This window comes from Leiobunum rupestre, chromosome 1, assembly GCF_980474605.1.
Source record: "Leiobunum rupestre chromosome 1, qqLeiRupe1.1.hap1, whole genome shotgun sequence".
Taxonomy (NCBI): Eukaryota; Metazoa; Arthropoda; class Arachnida; order Opiliones; family Sclerosomatidae; genus Leiobunum; species Leiobunum rupestre.
In genome coordinates, this window is record NC_143384.1 from 20574613 (window position 1) to 20600135 (window position 25523).

Here is a 25523-nt window from a genome sequence, read left to right on the forward strand (position 1 = left end):
TTAAATTAAGTCCGATTTTCATGAGAGTTATATTTTTGAACAGCTGCGGTTTCCATATAACCTTGATTTGCAATTACGTTTCTTAATTTTAATTCTAAGTAAGGTTTTTTGGGCAGCGTATACGTACCCCCGCAACTTCCGAGATTGTAAATCGGCGTGTTTATAGAGGTCTACCCGCAAGTTTCCCTCTCGCATTTTTCAAGGCCGTTCGCGCCGCGCTTTCAACGTATGACCAGAAGTAAAAATAAGTGTGACACTCAACGTTTGCGCAGAAGTAACAAATAAGTGTGACACTCAACGTGTGACCAGAAGTAACCAATAAGAGGGACATTCAACATGTGACCATAAGTAACAAATAAATGTGATACTCAAAATTTCCGCCGTAAACATGGCGACAATGTTTAATGCTCTTGTCAGATGGCGCGGATAGCCCAATTCCACCCTAATGGCAGTCTTCTAGTTGCCCGTTTCCTTTGGGATTGGCGGAAAGCGCTGTGGTTCTAGTCTCATTTCTATTTCTAGGTAATTTACTAGATTTTTCCCGAGGAGGTAGTCACTCCTAAATATTTTGTACACCTGATTTTCGTAAAATAATCAGTGATTGTTCATATTTTTGGGTGATTTGCAGTGATTATTTTAAGTGAATTCCCGTGATTTGTACGCCTGATTACTTAAGTAATAATAATAATATTTATTCCGCAAAGATAAACCATTATCCGTGAAAACAACTGAAATCAAATTAAATTTTGAAAATAATGGAAAAAAATAACTAAACAAAACTAAGAATTTAGAAGGATCCATTGAGAAAATAAAAATTGTGAAACCAGCGAACGAAATTGAGGAATAGACAGCGAAATTGTTACAGTTTTTCTGAGAATCAATCAAAAGGTTGTAGAATGTAAACATAGATGGCGCCTAATATCAACAATAATATGCCTATATATACCATAAAATATTAAAGAAAAACACTATCTTTCTTTCTTTATTTTTTTTTCAAATGACAAACATTGAAAACTGACCAAGACTTGCTCACACTGTTTTCAGAAAAAAAAATGTATTTACATAATTCATAATAGGAACCTCCATGACGAATAAAAAACTTAAATAAATTACCATTTCATTTAAATAATAAATATCTAAATAAATACGCAAACGTAAACGCTCTACTAGTTATATATCAAAAACAAACTATAATTTATCATCTAGACGTAGCTAATATACAAATTTAAAATTACGATCTTTTTGTTGAAATATTGAGGTATAATTTACACGTTGAAGTTATATATAGTTTTAGGCATTTTTTTTCAAGTAAATAACATTTGCTTTTTTTACTTAATTCAATAGAACTTCGCAATAAACAAAACCTATGCCCCATTTCATACTCGAAAAACTAATAATAATAATGTTATTATTATTTATATTATGTATATTCCTAAATTCTAAAAATTTGCAACAGCGGGTCAGGAAAGAATTTTGGCAACCAACCATACTCTTCGACAAAAATACTAGCACCAAAATTTCAAAACAAACTTTAACAATTATAATATGTTCCAAGCAATTTTACCTTTTTTTCTTGGTGATATGGGACTCGCGAAGTTATTTATTCAAATACATCACACGTAGACATATATTCCTTTGTTTTTATTTATAACATGCATGAAACGATTTTTGTGCGATATTTTTTTTAATCTTCTATTACACATTATTTTCATTTTTTTAAATACACGCTGAATACTCTTTATATAATACAGATGTATAATTTGAATTTATTTATTTTGTTTATATTTATTTATAGGCTTGTAAAGAGTGAATATTATTACTGAATAATAATATTTTTAAAGCCCCTAGGTCTAATTCCAAATTTTCAAATTTAGATTTCGTAAAATGTAGAACGTCAAGCAAAATACGTGTCGCCATCTATCCAAATAAAGGTGTAGCACTGGTCGTGATTGGTCGAAACACGTGCTACGCTTTTTAAAATAATGACGGCACTTATTTCTTAAACATTACCTCACCATTTGTAAATTAATATAGATCTCAAATTAATAATAATAAAAAAACGATAAAATTATAATTTATTTTTATAATAATCGGTTTCCATTATCCCAGTATGTTTTCTGTAAATTTTTAAAATACCAGATCGGTATACAAAAAACATTTGAAACTATTTCCTTCTTACGGTAATTATTATTTTCAATTTCGTTTTAAATAGTTAAGTATATTATAATATATATAAAGGCATCAAAATCTTGAAAAAACTGTAGTTGATCAAAATTCATGTTTCCTTAAAATGTTTTTTTTTTTAGAAGTTTCCGCGATATATATTTTTGGAGACTAAAATTGTTTTGGTCTTTTTTTTACTAATGTAAAAAATTATTCTAACGAACCCTAAATTAAGTTATAATAATAATTGTATTATCTCATTTATTTTTAATTACTTATCACAATGTTTATTTTCATTTAATAATTTCATTTATTAACAATACACGGGGGTATTATCAAATATTTCTATATAATAAACACGAAATGCGTTGTATCGTAGTTTCATTTTCTAACGCTATAGGTCGTCAAACACCTACATTTTTTCAAACGGAGATGGGGGGGGGGGGCTAAAACGGCGGTAGAGTTACTTTCATAATAGATACATATAATTTTTCTATAATATTTTGCATTATTTACTTTTCCTATTTTTTTTTTACACGAAAAATCAAAATATTCGCAAATCACTATAATTTTAGTCTCGTCTTAGTACGATTATCGCAATATTTTCCCCGTTAATATCTATTATCATTTCATTTCAGTTCCTTATTAAAAAAACGAACTAGGAGTGAGTAGCATCGTTCCAGGAAACGCTTTGATTGAAACCTATTTTAGCTATATTCTTTCCATCACAGATAAAATTGTTCCAGCTTTCTAATTTAATTATATAGCTTACTTTAAATTGTCATTTTTTTAGTTTATTTAACAATTATACTGTACATTTAAACGACACACATTCAAGGTGGTAATTTGAGAGGTGAAATTCACTAGGTGACGTCATCAATTGCGTCATATGGGTTGTTATAATGATATTTGTTCCGACATAAACGCAACTTTATTTCAGATTGAAATAACTTAATTTTACACCTATATCAAAATTCCCGTAGAAAATGTTTTATATCGTTGGTCTATTTTTAGCCTACTGGCGCCTGTAGAAGTGTTCCAACCGCAATACACCGATGTTCAGAATGAAGTTAATATAAGGGGTTAACGTATTAATATGCAGGTTGAGAGAAAAATTTACTTTGCATATTTAGTGTCAATTGAAAGCGACGTCTGTCTATAAACTTTTAATAATCTCACAGGAATAATCTCATAAATGATTACTGAATACTACACGTACAAGTACACGGTAGTCCGTCGCTTCTAAGCCCCCTTTTATATTAACTGTCAATTGAGATTCACCAGACTTTTGATATAAATTGTAAAATTAATTTAAAAATCATTAAAAATTTAAATGTTGGAAATAAAGTCACGCTTATTAAACAAATATTAAAAATAGTTCTTTAAATAGCAAAAAAAACGTTAAATATTATTATTTTTATAAAAACTTAGCAAAAATGTAAAAATTATAAATATATTGGTTGAGCAAAATGTAGTAGTTGCATAAAAATGTAGTAGTAAAAATGTAGGAGTAAAACTCCCAGCCCATTGACGACGTAATGAATGAATTAAACGCTTCTTACTGATAAATTTAAAATCGAGTTGCAATTTGATTGGTCAACGAATTCTTGGAGGCTGTAGATATATGTAAATCCATCTAATTTTCCTCCCATTTGATTGGAAGAAAAATTGGCAGGTTGATTTATTAGTCGTACGACACAACACACGCATCATTTTCCTTTCGTCTATATTTTCTTTTAATATATTTATAATTTTTTTTGGCAGAAATGTTTTATATATTTTGGCCACATGGGTGCGCTGCTGACGCGAAAGTAGAACGGGAAACGGAAATAGACAAGCGATATGTATATATATGTGTAGCGTACAGATATTGACGGAATATCTGAAATTTTGAAAGATAAAAGGTTTAGTGGGTAGATATTGTTGGAAATTTTTTTTCTAGTTGTCATTGGTTACAAAGATTAAATGCTTAACCATAAAACGCTTCTAGATAACTTGTAAATTCCTTTGCAGAAACGATATTTCCTAACACCAATAATGTGTTCAGGTATGCAGATAATATGTACCCTGTTAGCCTGATGATGCCCGCGAAAAAACCATGCCCCTCCGCCTCTCCTTGAGTAATCCCCGCCCTTTCTGCCACGCCCCTTCACCTTTCATTGAGTAATCTCCGCCCTTTCTGCCACGCCCCTACACCTTTCCTTGAGTAATCTCCGCCCTTTATGCCACGCCCCTACGCCTTTCCTTGAGTAATCTCCGCCCTTTAAGCCACGCCCATACGCCTTTCATTGGGTAATTCCTGCCCTTTCTGCCACGCCCCTACACCTTTCCTTGAGTAATCTCCGCCCTTTCTGCCACGACCCTACGCCTTTCCTTGAGTAATCTCCACCCTTTATGCCACGCCCATACGCCTTTCATTGGGTAATTCCTGCCCTTTCTGCCACGCCCCTACACCTTTCCTTGAGTAATCTCCGCCCTTTATGCCACGCCTATACGCCTTTCATTGGGTAATTCCTGCCCTTTATGCCACGCCCATACGCCTTTCATTGGGTAATTCCTGCCCTTTCTGCCACGCCCCTACACCTTTCCTTGAGTAATCTCCGCCCTTTCTGCCACACCCCTACACCTTTCATTGAGTAATCTCCGCCCTTTCTGCCACGACCCTACGCCTTTCCTTGAGTAATCTCCGCCTTTTATGCCACGCTCATACGCCTTTCATTGGGTAATTCCCGCCCTTTCTGCCACGCCCCTACACCTTTCCTCGAGTAATCTCCACCCTTTCTGCCACGCCCCTACACCTTTCCTCGAGTAATCTCCACCCTTTCTGCCACGCCCCTACACCTTTCCTCGAGTAATCTCCACCCTTTCTGCCACGCCCCTACACCTTTCCTCGAGTAATCTCCACCCTTTCTGCCACGCCCCTACACCTTTCCTCGAGTAATCTCCACCCTTTCTGCCACGCCCCTGCACCTTTCCTCGAGTAATCTCCACCCTTTCTGCCACGCCCCTACACCTTTCCTCGAGTAATCTCCACCCTTTCTTCCACGCACCTACACCTTTCCTCGGGTAATCTCCACCCTTTCTGCCACGCCCCTACACCTTTCCTCGGGTAATCTCCACCCTTTCTGCCACGCCCCTGCACCTTTACTCGAGTAATCTCCACCCTTTCTGCCACGCCCCTACACCTTTCCTCGAGTAATATCCACCCTTTCTGCCACGCCCCTACACCTTTCCTCGGGTAATCTCCACCCTTTCTGCCACGCCCCTGCACCTTTCCTCGAGTAATCTCCACCCTTTCTGCCACGCCCCTACACCTTTCCTCGAGTAATCTATACCCTTTCTGCCACGCCCCTACACCTTTCGTCGAGTAATCTCCACCCATAATGACATGCCCATATGCCTTTCCTCGAGTAATCCCCGCCCTTTCTGCCACGCCCCTACACCTTTCCTCGAGTAATCTCCACCCATAATGACATGCCCATATGCCTTTCCTCGAGTAATCCCCGCCCTTTCTGTAACGACCCTTTGAAAATCGTGGTGTAATGTTTTCTTTTTCTGCCGGTATAATATCAGGCTTTCTCTTTCCATGTAGGCGGATAATATCTTTTGGGAATCAAGAAAATCGAGGCTGTCTCAATGCAAAACTTAGTTAAATGCCAATTTTGAAATGCTAATTGTACACCAAATGTATAAATATCAAATCCGCAAAAAAATTGTTAATGAGATATACCTGTAAGTATCACTTAGCTTACTAATGGAAGTAATATAAATCAAAAACAAAATCCAGTGTAGCAAAATGGCGTTTACTAGGTTTTGTCATAGAACCTGTTAACCTGATTACATTCGCATATCATGGCTTGATTCGGATTATTTGGAATAAAGTTGTCATTAATAATAGAAAATCTAGAAGTTCCACATCGTCTACGCGTTCTCCGTGACACGTTTCATAGTAGAGGCTTAATCTCTCTATTAGCAATGGCGAATAGAACAGAAAATAAAACAAGATTAATAGAGTAGTTATAATGATCCTCTGAACTCACAAATGGACAAAATTAACATATTAACGACGTAGTTAGTTGATATTCTCTAAGCAATGTCAACCTTAGGGCAACAGTATATTTTGAAAAAGAGTTAAAAACAAGCCTTCGCTCGGGTTAGCATACGATTTTTAGATTTATAATAAACTGCCTTTAAATAACCTCTAAAGTGTGGTGTACGGAATAGCCCAGGTACCCCAGAACGGGTCCGGGCCCGGGGAAAATATAACTTACTACTGGAGATAGCTATTTCTTTTTAGGAGAGAAACCAGGCAGAAGTATACCTCGTTTGTTCAAACCCGGGGGCCGGGGCCCCTAGCGCTGCACGGGCCCGGTGATTTGTACCAGCTTTCCCCCTCTCTTGTCGGGTCTGAGAAAAACCCAACAAATTTAAGGAACAACCAAACCACTAAAGCCCGGTTCACATTTACCCCTAATATCGCTCCGTTTTAGATTACTAGTTTTGAAAACCAGCGTGGGAAATCGCTTCGTGTTGGTTCGGGAAGCAACTCGTCCAAAGTCGGTTCGCTTAGAATTAGAGGTCGGGGATGGTTAACTTTTATTCAATAGATAAAGCTCTCAAAATTATTCGTAAATTGTTTTGATCAAGTAATTTATATTTCTGTATTATCCGATTAATTTTTTGATAAATTTGTAAAATTAATCGGAAAAACGACGTTTTTTCGATAAAAAGCTCAAATTTTACGAATAATACAAGTTTTTTAATCATTTTCCTAAATATTAAATGGTAAATTTCTTTGTTTACATTTTTTTCCCGAAAAAAATCAATTTAAACATGGATAATGATTAGCCGTCCCCGACCTCTACTTAGAATCGCTTTCATAACGACAAGGCGGGGAAGTAAAATTGCTCGTATTTTCCAAAATAATGGGAATACAATTCTAAATAATGTCAAATAATATTACTTTATGTATAGTAAACATGATTAACTAATTTTTTTTGCATACATTATAGTATTTTCAAAATTCTGGTCATAATTTGAAATGACGTTAAGCCTTGGCTATAAGCGAACCGGGTTGAAGAGATTTCGCGCGTGTAAACGAAGAATTAACGTCATCCGTCAAAACTGGCATTCAAACCGACCTAGCCTAAACTGTAGAGCTTAAGCCGACTTGGACGAGTTGCTTCCCGAACCAACACGAAGCGATTTCTCACGCTGGTTTTCAAAACTAGTTATCTAAAACGAAGCGATTTTAGGGGTAAGTGTGAATTTGGCTTAAGCAGCGCCCTAAATATCAAGAACTATACGACACAGCGGACAATATTGGAACCCTTTTTGAGGCTACATAAATACTCCTTCTGAAAAAGAGGTGTAAAGGAGTAAATCGGATTTTGTCGTCTGTTAGCCAGATTTTATCCGCTAAAAAGGCCACAGGCAGCTATTTTAAAAAGCGTTTTTACTCCGACTCAAAATATTAACCACCACGGAATCGGAGTAAAATGACGTCATAGTTTTACCCTTCTCACCCTACTCCGAAATCCCGGAAAATAAACCACCTAGCGAGAGTAGGGAGCTGTTGGCTCGCGTGGCTTGAAGGGCTTTCCACCATCCTCCTACGCATTGTAGCCCAGCCAATCGAATTAATTTTTATCTAAAGTCGCTCGATGACTTGGGCCTAAGGTAATGGGTATTAGCCTAGCTGATTACTATTATTATTAATTAATTTTTAAAGCAGCACTCTATTAACCTTGTAAAACGTGAATAGAAATTTAAGCAACGTACTAACTGTTTTGAGGAGTTGAGAGAAAGAGAGAGTTAGAGAGAGAGAGATGAGATGGTGCGCTCAGACGGCCGCCGCTAGAGGATAGTACAGACAGCACCCCGGCAGCCTTGCGGCATGAGCGGGTGAGCCGTCAAGTTGGTGGTCGGGAACATGGGCAGCCGGGTCCTGCTTGACTGGCTGCTGCTCACTGCCTGGCACAAACACAAACCAAGAACTGTATTCAACCTAACAGATCAGCCAACATCCAGAATACGATACAAGATACCCAGACGAAAAGCACACTAGTGTCACGAGTGACGTGAGTGCCCCGTATTTTGCGTGTGATCAATGATATTTAGCGCCATCCAACGACCATAAAGTGCACCAACGAACGATATTCAGATATTATTAAAACAAAGTACGACATTTTAGTTAAAGAGGTTCAGCAATTCATTAGCGCTCTTACGTTTAGAATGGGAACGTCTAGTTTGACTAGGTTATTGTAAAAATACTCTCGACGTTCCCGTTCAAACGGACGCGCACTCTTTGCTTAACTTCTTTAATATTATAAAAAAATATACGTATATAATAGAAAATTTGCGTATTCATTTTAGTTTACATTAAATACGATAAATTTACAGTAAAGCCAGTCCAGCCATGTGCTAACCACATTTACTATAGCTATATAGGGTGATGTTTACTGCATTAATTACTTAAATGGCAGTACAATACCAAATTTATATATTTATACAGTAATGACCTCAATTGGGTGAATTTTAAGGGAGCAATTTTAGGCCAATTTTGAACGTTACTTTGTTTAACAGTCTATGGAAGAAGTTGGCAGTAGTGTAGTCGTTGGCAACTTGGAGCAAGCGGATAGTTTTTACTTAATAAGATAAAACTCTTCCAATACCCTAAGCTATCCGGAACTACACCACTACCAACGTTTTACATTCAATCCTGATAAATGCGCGGCGCTAAATTGGCCCTAAACGGCTCCATGGTAGTCCAAAAGTATGCAGTGAACGACCCAAATTTCCAAGCTTGGAGAAAAAATAGTTGATACGTTGCTCGTAAAGAGCCATTCTTTGCAGTCCTATTTAAATCTCTTCTACATTGACACAGACATTGAGGACAAGTTACTAGCACGGATGTATTTATTTATTTATTTATGTTGAGACTATTTATAGCGCTCTAACAGTAAGGTCCTTCCCCTTAAAACTAATAAATCAGCCCAGTATTTCATCGGTTCCCTAAAACTGACGCAGGGTTCATACAACTAATGGCAAAGCGATTTCCCCGATATTTCCCGGTTTTTCATTGATATTTTCCCGTTTTTCCATTGATATTTCCCCGTTTTTCCTACTGATATTTCCCCGTTTTCCCTTGATATTTCCCGGTTTTTACTATTGATATTTACCCGTTTTTTCATTGATATTTCCATGATTTTTCTATTGATATTTCCCAGATTTTCCATCAATATTTTTCCAATGATATTTCCCCGTTTTTCCTATTGATATTTCCCCGTTTTTCCATTGATATTTCCCCGTTTTTCCCTTGATATTTCCCGGTTTTTAATATTGATATTTCCCAGATTTTCCATCGATATTTTTCCAATGACATTTCCCCGTTTTTCCATTGATATTTCCCCGTTTTTCCATTGATATTTCCCCGATTTTCCAATGATATTTCCCCGATTTTCCTATGATATTTCCCCGTTTTCCTATTGATATTTCCCCGTTTTTCCATTGATATTTACCCGTTTTTCCCTTGATATTTCCCGGTTTTTAATATTGATATTTCCCAGATTTTCCATCGATATTTTTCCAATGACATTTCCCCGTTTTTCCATTGATATTTCCCCGTTTTTCCCTTGATATTTCCCCGATTTTCCATTGATATTTTTCCAATGATATTTCCACATTTTTCAATTGATATTTCCCCGTTTTTCCATTGATATTTCCCCGATTTTCCATTGATATTTCCATGGTTTTTCCAGATGCACCTATTGTTTTAAGATAACCTCAATAAAAGCACTTTCCATGACATTGCTAACTTAAACAATCTTTTCGTGAAAAGTTATAGGGTCACAAATTTCATGTTTGGCATTTAATATAAATAACCCTCATAAATTTCCCTGATATTTCCGTGACTTTTCCAGGTCTGTATGAACCCTTCCTTCTCAACATAGTCGTGTTTTCAATCTCAAATTTCAGAATATGTTTCTATTCAATAATTATTCTATATTTCGCCGAAGTAAAAGTCAGTTTTCATTTAAATAAAACATGTTTTCCAAAATACCTTAGTCTCAACCAAAAAAATTATCTGTCGAAGGAGGTTACACACAGCGCCAAGTTCGCTCGCGTCGTATTTGTGAACTTCATTGTGTCAACGAGATTCAAAGGGCCTTTAAAGTGATTTAACGTTTCAACAATTTATTCTCTTAACTTGTCTAAACCTAAATCATGCTAACGATAACTTTTAATATAAATATATGCAAGAACGTTTAGAAGGAACAAAGAACTATGTAAATATGAAATGCTGGCACCATGAAGTTATACTTTTAAAAAATGAGACAATTGACTAGCGTCCTCTAGTGTCTCGATTTTCAAACGATAACTATTGATAAATTATTATTTATTATAATATTTCAGTCAGAAAATAAAAATAGAAAAAAATATCTTCCCATTTTTAAATCTTCAATCAGAGTGAGGGAAATAATATCTCACTTTTGCATTTCCCAGATGGCGCTACAGACAGATTTGGTACAGAGTCACGTAGCGGGCGACGCGAAAAGGTCACAAAGAGCTGGATTTTCGTCTGCTAAGTGTAGGCTTTGTGATTTATGTTCGGTTTAACGAAAATCCTGCATTTTATAAGCTTCTCGAGTTGGTCGCTACGCGGCTTTGTGCGAATTCTGAAAAGTATAATATCATGGCAGCAGGAGACAATGTTTTCGTGCATAGCTCTCACAAGGAGACATCCCGAGATATTTCTTTCCAGTTTTTTTTTCAAACTCGGGGAAAATTTTCAATGGTCATTCGTTTTGACATGGCAATCAAAACGTTTTTCACAACTCAAGTTTAAACTTTCTCTTCATAAATAGCATGGGAAAATCAAAAAATTAAAATTTTGGCAAAATAATTAGGTAAAATTGATAAAATAGGGTAAAATTGATAAAATTGATAAAATTGATAAAATTGGGTAAAATTTATAAAATTGATAAAATTGGGTAAAATTGATAAAATTGGGTAAAATTGATAAAAAATGGGTAGAATCGATAAAACCGTAAGGGTTTACAATCCGTGATTTTGTCATGTATGGCCATTGAAACTTTTCGGTTCAGGAGCTTTCAAGGTACATGAAGGTCTACTTAACCCCCGAGTTTGAAACCAATTGGGGACAAACACCTCGGGATGTCTCCTTGTCAGTCACTTCTACGCGTTCTTGGTATAAAGTTTAAAAAAAAACCCCTAGAGAATTGATCATCTAAACCAAACCTGGTGGCTTATTCGAAATTTGTGTAAAAGATCCATTCCACGAGGTAGCGTTGGCTACTTACCCCTGACCCCCTCGTTGGAAGAAATGGATTTTCGTTTGAAATGTCTGCCGCTCTTCTTGTCCTGCTGCGACTGTCCGCTTCCGTTTCCCTTCTGGACCTTCTCGTCGCCGCCCAAGTCGATCTTGGGCCACGGATTGAGTCGCGCCATCTTCTGATTGTGCGGGCCCGAATTATTGTTGTTATTGTTATTGTTGTTGCGGATGTTCGCGTGGCGCTGCAGGTGGTTCGAGATGGGCCCCCCGACGCCCAGCTCCGTCTGCGTCGCGTCCAGGATCTGGAAACGGGCCGGGTACATCTTCTCGCTGTGTTCGCGCAACTTGTGCCAGCGCGACTGCTCCTCGATCACAGATAGTTCTACAACAGTCAAACAAGGTTCGCTTACATTGCCACGAACGGACGTGGTGACCGTAGCGGCTAGGAGCCACAAACACAGCACTGCCCACGCAAGGAGAACGCAACCCGTCAAAAGTCGTGCATTTACTTGCGTACAGTTTTCATTGGTTAGACGCTTTAGCGCTTGCTGCCGTCGGAAGGGGAAAAATCGGAAATTGTCTTCCCCCTTTCCGTAAAACGTTCAGTGTAAAGGCTCGTCCAATGAAATTTGTACGCGACACTGCGTTCACATGTTTAAAGGCTAGCCGCGTTGTCCTTGCGTTTGTTGCTCCAAGGTAGCGCAAGTTCATCAAGGTAGGAGTATTCAACTTGGAATCAGCGCCGTGAAGAGGGGTAGGTACCCGGTACAATAGCGTTATGCAGGGGCGTAGGAACCGGTAGGGGCAGGGGGGGACAATGCCCCTCCCTAGAATTTTGCTGGGAGGGGCAACTAATGTTATTGCCCCCTCCAATCTTTGGTCAGTTGAAATCTTCAAAAGACTCAGATTATCATTTTAAAAGCATATACAGTTTAAAGAATCTCAACTGTGTTTAAATTTCAGTCTTTTCCCGCCAATTTACATAGTAGTAAAAAGTACACATGCATTCGGAGAAGCTACACTCCATTAAAAATTCAAAACCATTCTCCAGACCCCTTTTCGTTTATCGTTGCCCCCTCCAACTTCTAGAACGTTCCTGCGCCCCTGGCGTTATGGTAGTGCTATTTCGTTACAAGTCGTCTGAAACGCGGACAATTTTAAACCGAAAACACGAAACTACGCGAGACACACTGTTAAAAATAAAGGTTTTAATTTAGACCTCTAAAGTGGTTAAAACTTTTTCAAATATTTAAGACCATTCAGGGTTTTATCATAAAACATATTGAAACCTTCTGCTCCCCAAATTCAGTCTTTTCGTGGAGTGGTTAAGTACTTATTTTACACTCTTTTATCCATTTTACTTCATAAACAGTAAGAAGTTAATCCTTTTTAACTTTATTTTCAGTACTTTATAGGCCTTACTTAATTATTTGTTTAATTATTCAATATATATTAGGCTAGTTTTCGCTGGGGGGAAGTCGTTGAACGAAGGGAGTTGATCTCGTAAAGTATCATTTATTACTTTCAGCAATAATTCTCTAGTGCCGATATTTGGGTTATCATAGTTTGACGCCTTAATCAATATCACCTATATAAAATCTGTTATAAATTTTTTAAAGACTTAACCTTAGTTAAATATTCTTGGTGATTGGAATTTCTTCGCATTAAGTTATTTTAAAGAAAATATTAAAAAAAGAAATAACGTAGTATTCAAATACTAGTCTCGAAATTGGTCCATATAATTTTTTTCTTCGTTTAAGGGAATTAAATGGGTATTCAAAAGGACTAAATGTTAGAACATAACTTTTTTATACCTTTACCACCAGGACTGGAAAAGGTTTACTCTTAGGGCTCGTTCCCTTTCCATACCCCAAAAGGTATTGTATTCAACATGAAAGAGTAAGATGGGTCTAAAATAATCGATTAGACCCTTTTTAGAAACCAAATGGTTTGAAATAAATTAAAAGTCCAATTTTGGTCGTTTTATAAACCTTTATTTTTAACAGTGTACTGTCACCTAAGCCCCGACTAAGCCTCTCGTAGTGATAATTGAACAGAATTCTCGATGCGCTTCAAAGTGGCTGGTGTACCTCAATAAGCCTTCCAAGTGTCAAATTATCGGGAACAGCGAGTCCCCTTAGATTCTTGGTCCATGTTGGCGATAATGTATTTGTTTTTAATTAGAGAGAATGACAATGTGGGGTGGCGGAGTGGTTAGCGCTTTCGCCTCACGTCAAGAGGAGCCTGGTTCGATTCCAGCTTGCGGCACTGGGTGAAAACTCGGAACTGCGTAAGTCCGGAACCGTTCAAAGAACTGACGTCACCAAAACGTAATGGGCAGTTCGGAACTAGTCGTCGCCGTTAAAACAAAACCACGTATCTTTCAGTGGCGTAGCCAGGATTTTGTTTCGGGGGGGGGGGGGGCACACCATTGAAAAAAAAAGTAAAAATATTTGTACGTACGACCATACGTTTGGGGGGGAGGCATGTGTCCCCAGTGCCCCTCCGGCTACGCCACTGGTATCTTTTCGGTGGCCTTTTTGAGAAAAATGGATTTTTAATTTTGCAGGGACTTGTGAAATCGCGTGTTAGGTTTTTACATGTTTGTTAATTTTATAGTTAAATAATTTTGTTTCAATATTGAATTTATGAGGATTTTAATTTAAAAATAATTTGCTAAAGGGGAATTTTTAGAGATACGTGGTTTCGCGTCATGAAGTGAAATAGGAGCTGAAAATAAGCAAGATACGTGCTTTTGCGCGAAATGCGTTGTGAATATGAAAGATACGTTTAAATGTTTTCTCGATTTAAAAAAAGAAATTCAATTGCAACCTATTAATGTTTTTAATGTTATATACGTAAATTGGGGTATAGAATCTGAATATGCCAATTTTTACAAAACCACGTATCTCAAGTAACGTGGTTTTGTTTTAACGACGACGTAGTACGAATAGTCTGAAATTCCATCCTAAAAGCACGTATTAAATACTCTAAAAAACCATTGCAGACGAATTTAAGAGAGCTCAGCCTTGGTTCTTGGTAGCCAATAGTCTGCGCCCGAACAGTTCCAAATAAGCTGCGTTCACACTAGACACTTTGGAGACATTTTAAGCCGGTTTCGAAAGATTAAACTAAACATTTTCGGTGTCAAGTGTATTAATAGGCATACGATAAATACATTCGACACCAAAATTTTACAAATCTGTCTTCCGAAACCATTTTAAAACTTTTCCAAAGTGTCTAGTGTGAACGCGGCTATAGACGCTTCAATAAAACCTCTCCAAGAAAATCGCCAAGACGTAATATTTCCGAAAACCAGGACCTGAAAGTTACTGTTTATAGTTTTATACAGTGCTTGTTTAAATAATGGAACTTTGCACCTGTAGGGTATACAACAAGTGTTTCTTTTAACCAGGTAACTTTTTTTTGACATATTAGGGTTTAGCAAAAACACGTCGTACCAACTGTTTACAAGTGAAAAGTTTCAATTTTTTCAACAAGCAGTAACTTGTCGGTCCTGGCTCTCGGATATATTACTTCTTGGCGATTTCCTTGAAGAGGTTTTATTTAGGCGCCTATATACAGTTCCTGCCGAATAGACTGCGCAAGGACAGTTCGAACGGGCCGGGACTGGCGAATAGTTTTCACCTAATGCATTCTTGATACGAGGATATCAAAAGTGACATAATTACCAAAAGTGTGACAATCCCTGTAATCCCAAAAAATACACTAACTTTGACCAGTGCTACTTACAAGGAGACTACTCGAGGTGTTACCCACCGATTTTGTTCAAACTCGGGGGATTGGTAGACCTTCATGTAACTTGAAAAATCCTAAAGGGATTTTATTCAATGGGCAACAGGTTTGCCATGGCAACGAAAAATGTTTTTGACAACATAAAATAACATTGGATTTTGACCGATTTCCCTGTGAAATATTTTTTAAAAATTGATCAAAATGTGACTAATTTTGATTTGTTTCGTTAATTTTTATCAATTTTTTTATAATTTTGGTATTTTTATTTTTTTTCAATTTTGTAAAATGTTTGGAATCGGTCAAAATCCCATGTTATTTTCAATGGGAAAATTTCCATTTAATGTTGTCAAAAACATTTTTCGTTGCCATGGAAAAACCGTTGCCCATTGAATAAAATTCCTTTAGGATTTTTCAAGTTACATGAAGGTCTACCAATCCCCCGAGTTTGAACAAAATCGGTGTGTAACACCTCGGGTAGTCTCCTTGTTAGTTCCTCCGTTCCTCACTACGAGGCGTTATTTGTTAGTTTTAACTTCCTTCCCTCCCCAAGGCATACTTTCCCTTCTCCCCTCCCAACTTGTATTTCATTCAGAAATAGGTCCGATTGACACACTTTTGGTAATTATGTCACTTTTGGGATATGTCAGTTGAATACTTCCATCTTCGTGAATTTCCGTAACAAGCGGTACTCACCGGCTAAATCTATAACAGTTTCCCCCAAGAATTCGTTGGGTTTGTAGATGTCGTAGTTCCAGACGCTGACTTCCAGACACTTTTGTTTCAACTCGTCCGAGGAGATATTCGGATAAACCATCGTCTGCTTCCATTCGGGGTCGCTGCAACGCGAAAAGTAACGAGTCCGTCGTTGGTTCTCCATGCTGCAATCCCAAACAACATTAGAGCTCATCTACGCTCGACCACGAAGACAGGGCTGCCACAGAAACGCGGACTTTTTCAGCTTTTCCCTCACACTACTTTCCTTAACTTTGTTTCTAAAAGTTTCCCCCGTTCGTTTTAGAGGGGTAGCTTATCCTCTCTTTTAAGAATGTCAAAATAGTAGGATTAAAAATGACTTGGAATTTAGATTTAACCATCAAATCTTCTGCATGGTTACCATTTTCAAATTTCCTGACTTTTAGAATAATTTTCAAATTTGCTGACTTTTAGAATAATTTTCAAATTTCCTGACTTTTAGACCCCTTTTCAAAATTTTCGAGCTTTTGGATCCGTTTTCAAAATTACATGGCTTTTAGAAACAATTTCAAATTTCATGACTTTTAGACTCATTTTCAAATTTCCCGACTTTTAGACCCATTTGCAAATTACCCGACTTTTAGACTAATTTTCAAATTCCCTGACTTTTAGACCCATTTGCAAATTACCCGACTTTTAGACTAATTTTCAAATTCCCTGACTTTTAGACCCATTTGCAAATTACCCGACTTTTAGACTAATTTTCAAATTCCCTGACTTTTAGACCCATTTGCAAATTACCCGACTTTTAGACTAATTTTCAAATTCCCTGACTTTTAGACCCATTTGCAAATTAGCGGACTTTTAGACCCATTTTCAAAATTTCTGTCTTTTAGAATAATTTTCAAATTCCATGGTTTTTAGATCCATTTTCGAAATTTATGACTTAAGTATTAATTTTGAAATTGCATGGCTTTTAGACCCATATAAAAATTTCCTGACTTTTAGATTAATTTAAAGTTTCCAGACTTTAGGCGGGTTTCCAGTGGCTGTGGCAACCCTGGAAGTAGTTGGAACGAGCACTGACCATCTCCCGGGCAAGAGGTAGCACTTAACGAAAGGGTCTGGGAGGCCGCTGTTGTCCCTAGTGGTCGACAGGCGGCGCGCGCGAACGATGGTGACGTAAAGGATTGAAGCCTTCACATCGAAGCAAACTTGCAACTGGATTTCCCCTTTTATTTTTTCCGCTTTGAAGTTTATCTAATTTTGGAAATTAAATAAACGTTATTGATTCAATTCTAAAATTATTACCTTTTAATAACGAAAGAGCGTGAATTAAACATTGGGATGCGGTAGTTTTAACCAATTATTTTCTAGGATTGGCGGCGAAATTAAACACTGCGCAAAATCATGCAAAAAAAATGCAGAAATCGCGAATAAATATTGCCCGAAAGCGAAATCCTCGTAAGTCAAGTTACGCGGCTTTCGCTCTCAGGCGACCAAAGGATGACGTCACGGTGCTTTCCAAAAAAAAAAACACACGATTAAAGAAATAGAGAAGTAAAGAGGCCAAAAGCAACAAAGTAAGAATTTGATACAAAACTTCGTTTACAAAACAATCTCTTCCGATTTTATAAAAAGATGAAGCAATGAACAAAGAGAAGCGAAAGACAGGGTTAGAAAGAGAAGCAATTAGCAGGAAGCTGTAACAAAGCCTAAATTTTATAATACTTCAGTTCCATTAAATGGGCGGGGATTTGTTAGTTTAGAAGAAAGGTTAGATGGAACAAAAGGATTTAGGCGTGGTTCGAAAAATGGGGCCCGTGCTAAGGCTTCTGATACGCTTATCAAAATTGGGACGGCGTCAGGGCGGAGATAGTGTCCACGAATCGTAATTTAAATTGAACGGGGCGTGGTTGGAATAGGGCGGGGTAGAGGCGGGGGTGGGTGTGGTTTGAAGGAGACTTTTAGAATAGGGCGGGGTAGAGGCGGGGGTGGGTGTTGTTTGAAGGAGACGTTTAGAATAGGGCGAGCTCGAGGTGGGGGGGGGGGGCGTGGTTTGAAGGAGACGTTTAGAATAGGGCGAGTTCGAGGTGGGGGGGCGTGGTTTGAAGGAGACGTTTAGAATAGGGCGAGCTCGAGGTGGGGGGGGCGTGGTTTGAAGGAGACGTTTAGAATAGGGCGGGGTAGAGGCGGGGGTGGGTGTTGTTTGAAGGAGACTTTTAGAATAGGGCGAGCTCGAGGTGGGGGGGGGCGTGGTTTGAAGGAGACGTTTAGAATAGGGCGAGTTCGAGGTGGGGGGGCGTGGTTTGAAGGAGACGTTTAGAATAGGGCGAGCTCGAGGTGGGGGGGGGCGTGGTTTGAAGGAGACGTTTAGAATAGGGCGGGGTAGAGGCGGGGGTGGGTGTTGTTTGAAGGAGACTTTTAGAATAGGGCGAGCTCGAGGTGGGGGGGGCGTGGTTTGAAGGAGACGTTTAGAATAGGGCGAGCTCGAGGTGGGGGGGGCATGGTTTGAAGGAGACGTTTAGAATAGGGCGAGTTCGAGGGGGGGGGGCGTGGTTTGAAGGAGACTTTTAGAATAGGGCGAGCTCGAGGTGGGGGGGGGCGTGGTTTGAAGGAGACGTTTAGAATAGGGCGAGCTCGAGGTGGGGGGGGGGGCATGGTTTGAAGGAGACGTTTAGAATAGGGCGAGTTCGAGGGGGGGGGCGTGGTTTGAAGGAGACTTTTAGAATAGGGCGAGCTCGAGGTGGGGGGGGCGTGGTTTGAAGGAGACGTTTAGAATAGGGCGAGCTCGAGGTGGGGGGGCGTGGTTTGAAGGAGACGTTTAGAATAGGGCGAGCTTGAGGTGGGGGGGCGTAGTTTGAAGGAGACGTTTAGAATAGGGCGGGGTAGAGGCGGGGGTGGGTGTGGTTTGAAGGAGACTTTTAGAATAGGGTGGGCTCGATACGGGGTGGGTGTGGTTTGAAGGAGACTTTTAGAATAGGGCGGGGTAGAGGCGGGGGTGGGTGTGGTTTGAAGGAGACTTTTAGAATAGGGTGGGCTCGATACGGGGTGGGTGTGGTTTGAAGGAGACTTTTAGAATAGGGCGGGGTAGAGGCGGGGGTGGGTGTGGTTTGAAGGAGACTTTTAGAATAGGGTGGGCTCGATACGGGGTGGGTGTGGTTTGAAGGAGACTTTTAGAATAGGGCGGGGTAGAGGCGGGGGTGGGTGTGGTTTGAAGGAGACTTTTAGAATAGGGTGGGGTAGAGGCGGGGGTGGGCGTGGTTTGAAAGGATGCGTTTAGAATAGGGCGGGGTAGAGGCGAGGTGGGCGTGGTTTGAAGGAGGCTTTTAGAATAGGGCGGAGTTAAGGTTGTAATTGGAAGCTAAACTGAACGGGGCGTGGCTTTTTGACACAGGGACAAGAGAGGGGCGGGGCGTGTTCAAATTCTTACCTTATTGCTTTCGCTATAGTTGTTGTCTGAGGCGGCGCTGGGGCCGTTCCATTGGTTGTAAGGTTGGGGTTGGCTAACGGGAGTAGAGGTGACGTCATCACCATCTGTCACCCCGGATTGGTGGAAAGTGGTGGTGGTGGTAGTACGAAGGGGGTCTGTACGAAAAGAAGAGAGAGAGAAAAACAACAGGCATTCCAGACACGACAAGTTCTCACGGATCACCACAACTCTACTACAACGTTACTACTATCATCGGACTCAAAATACTTACAACTAGATAGTCATATATAAACCATAGAGATAGAAACACAAGCGGTGTACTATACACGTATACACAACCAAGACACGAATACGATGGTTTTACCTTCGTCAAAAAACTAAGTGTTTATACAATGGGGCTCCTATTTTTAAAGTCAACTACCAATTTTGGTATCGTTAAATGTGATACCGCTGATGCGCGATTAATCGCTTCCATTGAAAATCGACTAAACATTTCTAATAAACTATTTCTTAAGCTATTTAACGTGCTTTATACATCTCGACACCCCAGAACGAAATCATTTGGCGTATTAAAAAAGTCCTATATACAATAATGTATATATTTTTACAGTCGGGAGATTGACTATGTCGAGACGATCACTCGATCAGCGCGGGCATCATGGTCAGGGCCGTATTCCCGCCTAGGGGCCCATCCTTGGAAGGGACCCTCCAGTGACCTTAAGTACCGTTAACGAAGGCATGAATCTATAATATCAATCTTAATTAAAATTTTAGAAATTGAGAAGTTGAACTGCGTTGAAGATTTTGTTTTACAATTACCAAAATTTACTGTATTTCTAAAAAGAGGCTCGGACTCCTTATCTGCCTAGGGCCCATTATCTCTAAGTCCGGCACTGATCATGGTCTAGCTCGAGAGGGGAGGGGAGGAGAAACGTCACCGGGGGGCCCTTCAATCGTTTCCGAAGACGTTGGTTTTAAGGTACCAATGGGATGCAAGGTTGATTTGATTGGCGTTTAACGGGAGGAGCGTAATGGTAGACTATGAGGTAGATGGTTAGTTTCACAGGGTTGCCACAATATTTTCAGATTCAAATTCCCTGAATATTCACTGACAATTTTAAGAGATTTCCCTGACATTTTAAGGCCAAAATTATAATAATTTTGAACTTAATATTTGACTTTTATCAGAAGTTAAAAAATTTAGGTCAACTTCTTTCAGTACAAAAGTTATTGCATCGTAATAACCATAGAATTTGTCAGAGATCTAGAGTAAAATTATCATCAAAAAGTGTCAAGATAAAATTTAATTTCCTGATTTTTTAAGCCCATTTATAAATTCCCTGACCTTTTAAACCCATTTTAAATTTCCCGACCTTTTAAACCCATTTTAAATTCCCTGACCTTTTAAGCCCATTTGTAAATTCCCTGACCTTTTAAGCCCATTTGTAAATTCCCTGACCTTTTAAACCCATTTTAAATTTCCCGACCTTTTAAACCCATTTAAATTCCCTGACCTTTTAAGCCCATTTATAAATTCCCTGACCTTTTAAACCCATTTTAAATTTCCCGACCTTTTAAACCCATTTTAAATTCCCTGACCTTTTAAGCCCATTTGTAAATTCCCTGACCTTTTAAGTCCATTTGTAAATTCCCTGACCTTTTAAACCCATTTTAAATTTCCCGACCTTTTAAACCCATTTTAAATTCCCTGACCTTTTAAGCCCATTTGTAAATTCCCTGACCTTTTAAGCCCATTTGTAAATTCCCTGACCTTTTAAACCCATTTTAAATTTCCCGACCTTTTAAACCCATTTTAAATTCCCTGACCTTTTAAGCCCATTTGTAAATTCCCTGACCTTTTAAGTCCATTTGTAAATTCCCTGACCTTTTAAACCCATTTTAAATTTCCCGACCTTTTAAACCCATTTGTAAATTCCCTGACCTTTTAAGCCCATTTGTAAATTCCCTGACCTTTTAAGCCCATTTGTAAATTCCCTGACCTTTTAAGCCCATTTGTAAATTCCCTGACCTTTTAAACCCATTTTAAATTCCCTGACCTTTTAAGCCCATTTGTAAATTCCCTGACCTTTTAAGCCCATTTGTAAATTCCCTGACGTTTTAAGCCCATTTGTAAATTCCCTGACCTTTTAAACCCATTTTAAATTTCCCGACCTTTTAAACCCATTTTAATTTCCCTGACCTTTTAAGCCCATTTGTAAATTCCCTGACCTTTTAAGTCCATTTGTAAATTCCCTGACCTTTTAAACCCATTTTAAATTCCCTGACATTTTAAGCCCATTTGTAAATTCCCTGACCTTTTAAGCCCATTTGTAAATTCCCTGACCTTTTAACCCCATTTGTAAATTCCCTGACCTTTTAAGCCCATTTGTAAATTCCCTGACCTTTTAAGCCCATTTGTAAATTCCCTGACCTTTTAAGCCCATTTGTAAATTCCCTGACCTTTTAAGCCCATTTGTAAATTCCCTGACCTTTTAAACCCATTTTAAATTCCCTGACCTTTTAAGCCCATTTGTAAATTCCCTGACCTTTTAAGCCCATTTATAAATTACCTGACCTTTTAAGCCCATTTATAAATTCCCTGACCTTTTAAGCCCATTTGTAAATTCCCTGACCTTTTAAACCCATTTGTAAATTCCCTGACCTTTTAAGCCCATTTGTAAATTCCCTGACCTTTTAAACCCATTTGTAAATTCCCTGACCTTTTAAGCCCATTTGTAAATTCCCTGACCTTTTAAGCCCATTTGTAAATTCCCTGACCTTTTAAGCCCATTTATAAATTACCTGACCTTTTAAGCCCATTTATAAATTCCCTGACCTTTTAAGCCCATTTGTAAATTCCCTGACCTTTTAAGCCCATTTGTAAATTCCCTGACCCTTTAAACCCATTTGTAAATTCCCTGACCTTTTAAGCCCATTTGTAAATTCCCTGACCTTTTAAACCCATTTTAAATTCCCTGACCTGTTAAGCCCATTTGTAAATTCCCTGACCTTTTAAGCCCATTTGTAAATTCCCTGACCTTTTAAGCCCATTTGTAAATTCCCTGACCTTTTAAACCCATTTTAAATTCCCTGACCTTTTAAGCCCATTTGTAAATTCCCTGACCTTTTAAGCCCATTTGTAAATTCCCTGACCTTTTAAGCCCATTTGTAAATTACCTGACCTTTTAAGCCCATTTATAAATTCCCTGACCTTTTAAGCCCATTTGTAAATTCCCTGACCTTTTAAGCCCATTTGTAAATTCCCTGACCTTTTAAGCCCATTTATAAATTACCTGACCTTTTAAGCCCATTTATAAATTCCCTGACCTTTTAAGCCCATTTGTAAATTCCCTGACCTTTTAAGCCCATTTGTAAATTCCCTGACCCTTTAAACCCATTTGTAAATTCCCTGACCTTTTAAGCCCATTTGTAAATTCCCTGACCTTTTAAACCCATTTTAAATTCCCTGACCTGTTAAGCCCATTTGTAAATTCCCTGACCTTTTAAGCCCATTTGTAAATTCCCTGACCTTTTAAGCCCATTTGTAAATTCCCTGACCTTTTAAACCCATTTTAAATTCCCTGACCTTTTAAGCCCATTTGTAAATTCCCTGACCTTTTAAGCCCATTTGTAAATTCCCTGACCCTTTAAGTCCATTTGTAAATTCCCTGACCTTTTAAGCCCATTTATAAATTCCCTGACCTTTTAAACCCATTTGTAAATTCCCTGACCTTTTAAGCCCATTTGTAAATTCCCTGACCTTTTAAGCCCATTTGTAAATTCCCTGACCTTTTAAGCCCATTTATAAATTACCTGACCTTTTAAGCCCATTTATAAATTCCCTGACCTTTTAAGCCCATTTGTAAATTCCCTGACCTTTTAAGCCCATTTGTAAATTCCCTGACCCTTTAAACCCATTTGTAAATTCCCTGACCTTTTAAGCCCATTTGTAAATTCCCTGACCTTTTAAACCCATTTTAAATTCCCTGACCTGTTAAGCCCATTTGTAAATTCCCTGACCTTTTAAGCCCATTTGTAAATTCCCTGACCTTTTAAGCCCATTTGTAAATTCCCTGACCTTTTAAACCCATTTTAAATTCCCTGACCTTTTAAGCCCATTTGTAAATTCCCTGACCTTTTAAGCCCATTTGTAAATTCCCTGACCTTTTAAGCCCATTTGTAAATTACCTGACCTTTTAAGCCCATTTATAAATTCCCTGACCTTTTAAGCCCATTTGTAAATTCCCTGACCTTTTAAGCCCATTTGTAAATTCCCTGACCTTTTAAGCCCATTTATAAATTACCTGACCTTTTAAGCCCATTTATAAATTCCCTGACCTTTTAAGCCCATTTGTAAATTCCCTGACCTTTTAAGCCCATTTGTAAATTCCCTGACCCTTTAAACCCATTTGTAAATTCCCTGACCTTTTAAGCCCATTTGTAAATTCCCTGACCTTTTAAACCCATTTTAAATTCCCTGACCTGTTAAGCCCATTTGTAAATTCCCTGACCTTTTAAGCCCATTTGTAAATTCCCTGACCTTTTAAGCCCATTTGTAAATTCCCTGACCTTTTAAACCCATTTTAAATTCCCTGACCTTTTAAGCCCATTTGTAAATTCCCTGACCTTTTAAACCCATTTGTAAATTCCCTGACCTTTTAAGCCCATTTGTAAATTCCCTGACCTTTTAAGCCCATTTATAAATTCCCTGACCTTTTAAGCCCATTTATAAATTCCCTGACCTTTTAAACCCATTTTTAAATTCCCTGACTTTTCCCTGATTTCCTTGACGTGTGGCAACCCTGTTTTAGGGAACCAATGAGATACATTATTGATTTGATTGACTCTTAAGGGGAGGAGCTGACCTTGAGGTAGGTGGGTTTGGAGCAACGCTGAATATCGTAAGCTCCTTCCGGGTAGAGATTTAAAGTTCTCTCCACACTGGCTTAAGGGGTTTTCAGCCGAGATCTTCGGTTTCCCCTTTACATAAGTTTGTCACTTTGGGGAATATTTTAGTGAGAGCTAGTAACGAAGTGACGTCATCACAAGAAGAAAATCTCTCCCTAGGGAGGCGCTGTGAAAGGCTACGTGTGACGCGTAAGCAAAACGGCGACGAAGCCCGTAATGCAGTCTGTCTTGTGAACAGCTCTCAGTAAAACTTTATGTTACAATATTATACACTTTTGGTAAGCCTTTGAAAAACATTTCCACGGAAAAAACTTCAATGAGACCTTGTTTCACACGGAACGTTCAATAAGCGAACCCATAATATTATAAAGTTCTTATAATCCTTGAGCTATTGAAAAAGGTTACTATGGAAACGAAATATAGCGTGAGCTTAACTACTGATTGGGGTGTCGGAGTGGTTAGCGCTTTCGCCTCGCAGCAAGAGGAGCTGGGTTCGATCCAAAATTGTGTCACACTTATGTAATAATATTATACACTTATGGTAATAGTAAGTGTAAGGGCTTTCCACCACCCTCCTACGCATTGTAACCCGGCCACCTAAATTAATGGCTTTGAAGATCACTTGGGCCTAAGGTGATGGTGATGATTATTATCGTCTCCACATAGTCCCGCTCCCGAAGTAAACACGATCGCTATAATCAGCTTCATCTCGAAAATGTCCCAACGCCGGCCGACTTACGAACACGAACGAAATGAGATAGACAGAGAAGGGTGACTACTGACCAAGTGGCGGAGTCGGCGTGTCCTGGTGTTGCAGGTTGTCGTAGGAAGAGCGGCGGCTAAGCGACTGGTGGCGCTGCTGGACGATGTTCCCGGGCGCCATCTGGTGGCGCTGCTCGTGCTGCTGGACGATGTTCCCGGGCGCCATCTGGTGGTGGTGCGGCTGATGGGCGCGATGGTTCTGCTGGTAGGACGGGGCGTTGCCCGAGGGCCCTCGCCCCCCCGCGTAGCCGTTCTGGTGAGAGTGGTGTTGGGGACCTCCCGCGCCGCCTCCCCCCAGCCCGCCGCCCCCGCCACCACCTCGACCTCGGGTTCCCATGCGGGGGCTCGGACGGCTGTGGCCGTACTGACCGCGAGAATTCATCATCGTAAACTCGCTAAGGTCAAGGTCAAAGAAACAAAGGGTGAATGAGAAAAACCACGTTTTAAAAAATCGGCTCAATGGAACTTGGAAGCTGTTCGCAAATCACGCCACAAATCCATTGAATTGGGAAT

General features: G+C 39.1%; 1 protein-coding gene across 3 annotated transcripts in view; it reads right to left on the reverse strand.

The window, feature by feature from the left end:
• Window positions 1-3515: 3515 nt before the first annotated feature.
• LOC149961306 (uncharacterized) overlaps window positions 3516-25523 on the reverse strand; it is a 156343-nt gene continuing 134335 nt past the window's right edge. For all 3 annotated transcript variants that reach the window (XM_090176713.1, XM_090176707.1, XM_090176704.1), the window contains 7 exons: window positions 25032-25405; window positions 19341-19495; window positions 16995-17167; window positions 15908-16092; window positions 11487-11840; window positions 7945-8136; window positions 3516-4045 (listed from right to left, as the gene is read on the reverse strand). In XM_090176713.1, coding sequence (XP_090032839.1) covers window positions 8006-8136; window positions 11487-11840; window positions 15908-16092; window positions 16995-17167; window positions 19341-19495; window positions 25032-25405 — 1372 coding nt within the window. In that variant the 3' untranslated portion in view covers window positions 3516-4045; window positions 7945-8005. The remainder of the gene's footprint in view (window positions 4046-7944; window positions 8137-11486; window positions 11841-15907; window positions 16093-16994; window positions 17168-19340; window positions 19496-25031; window positions 25406-25523) is intronic.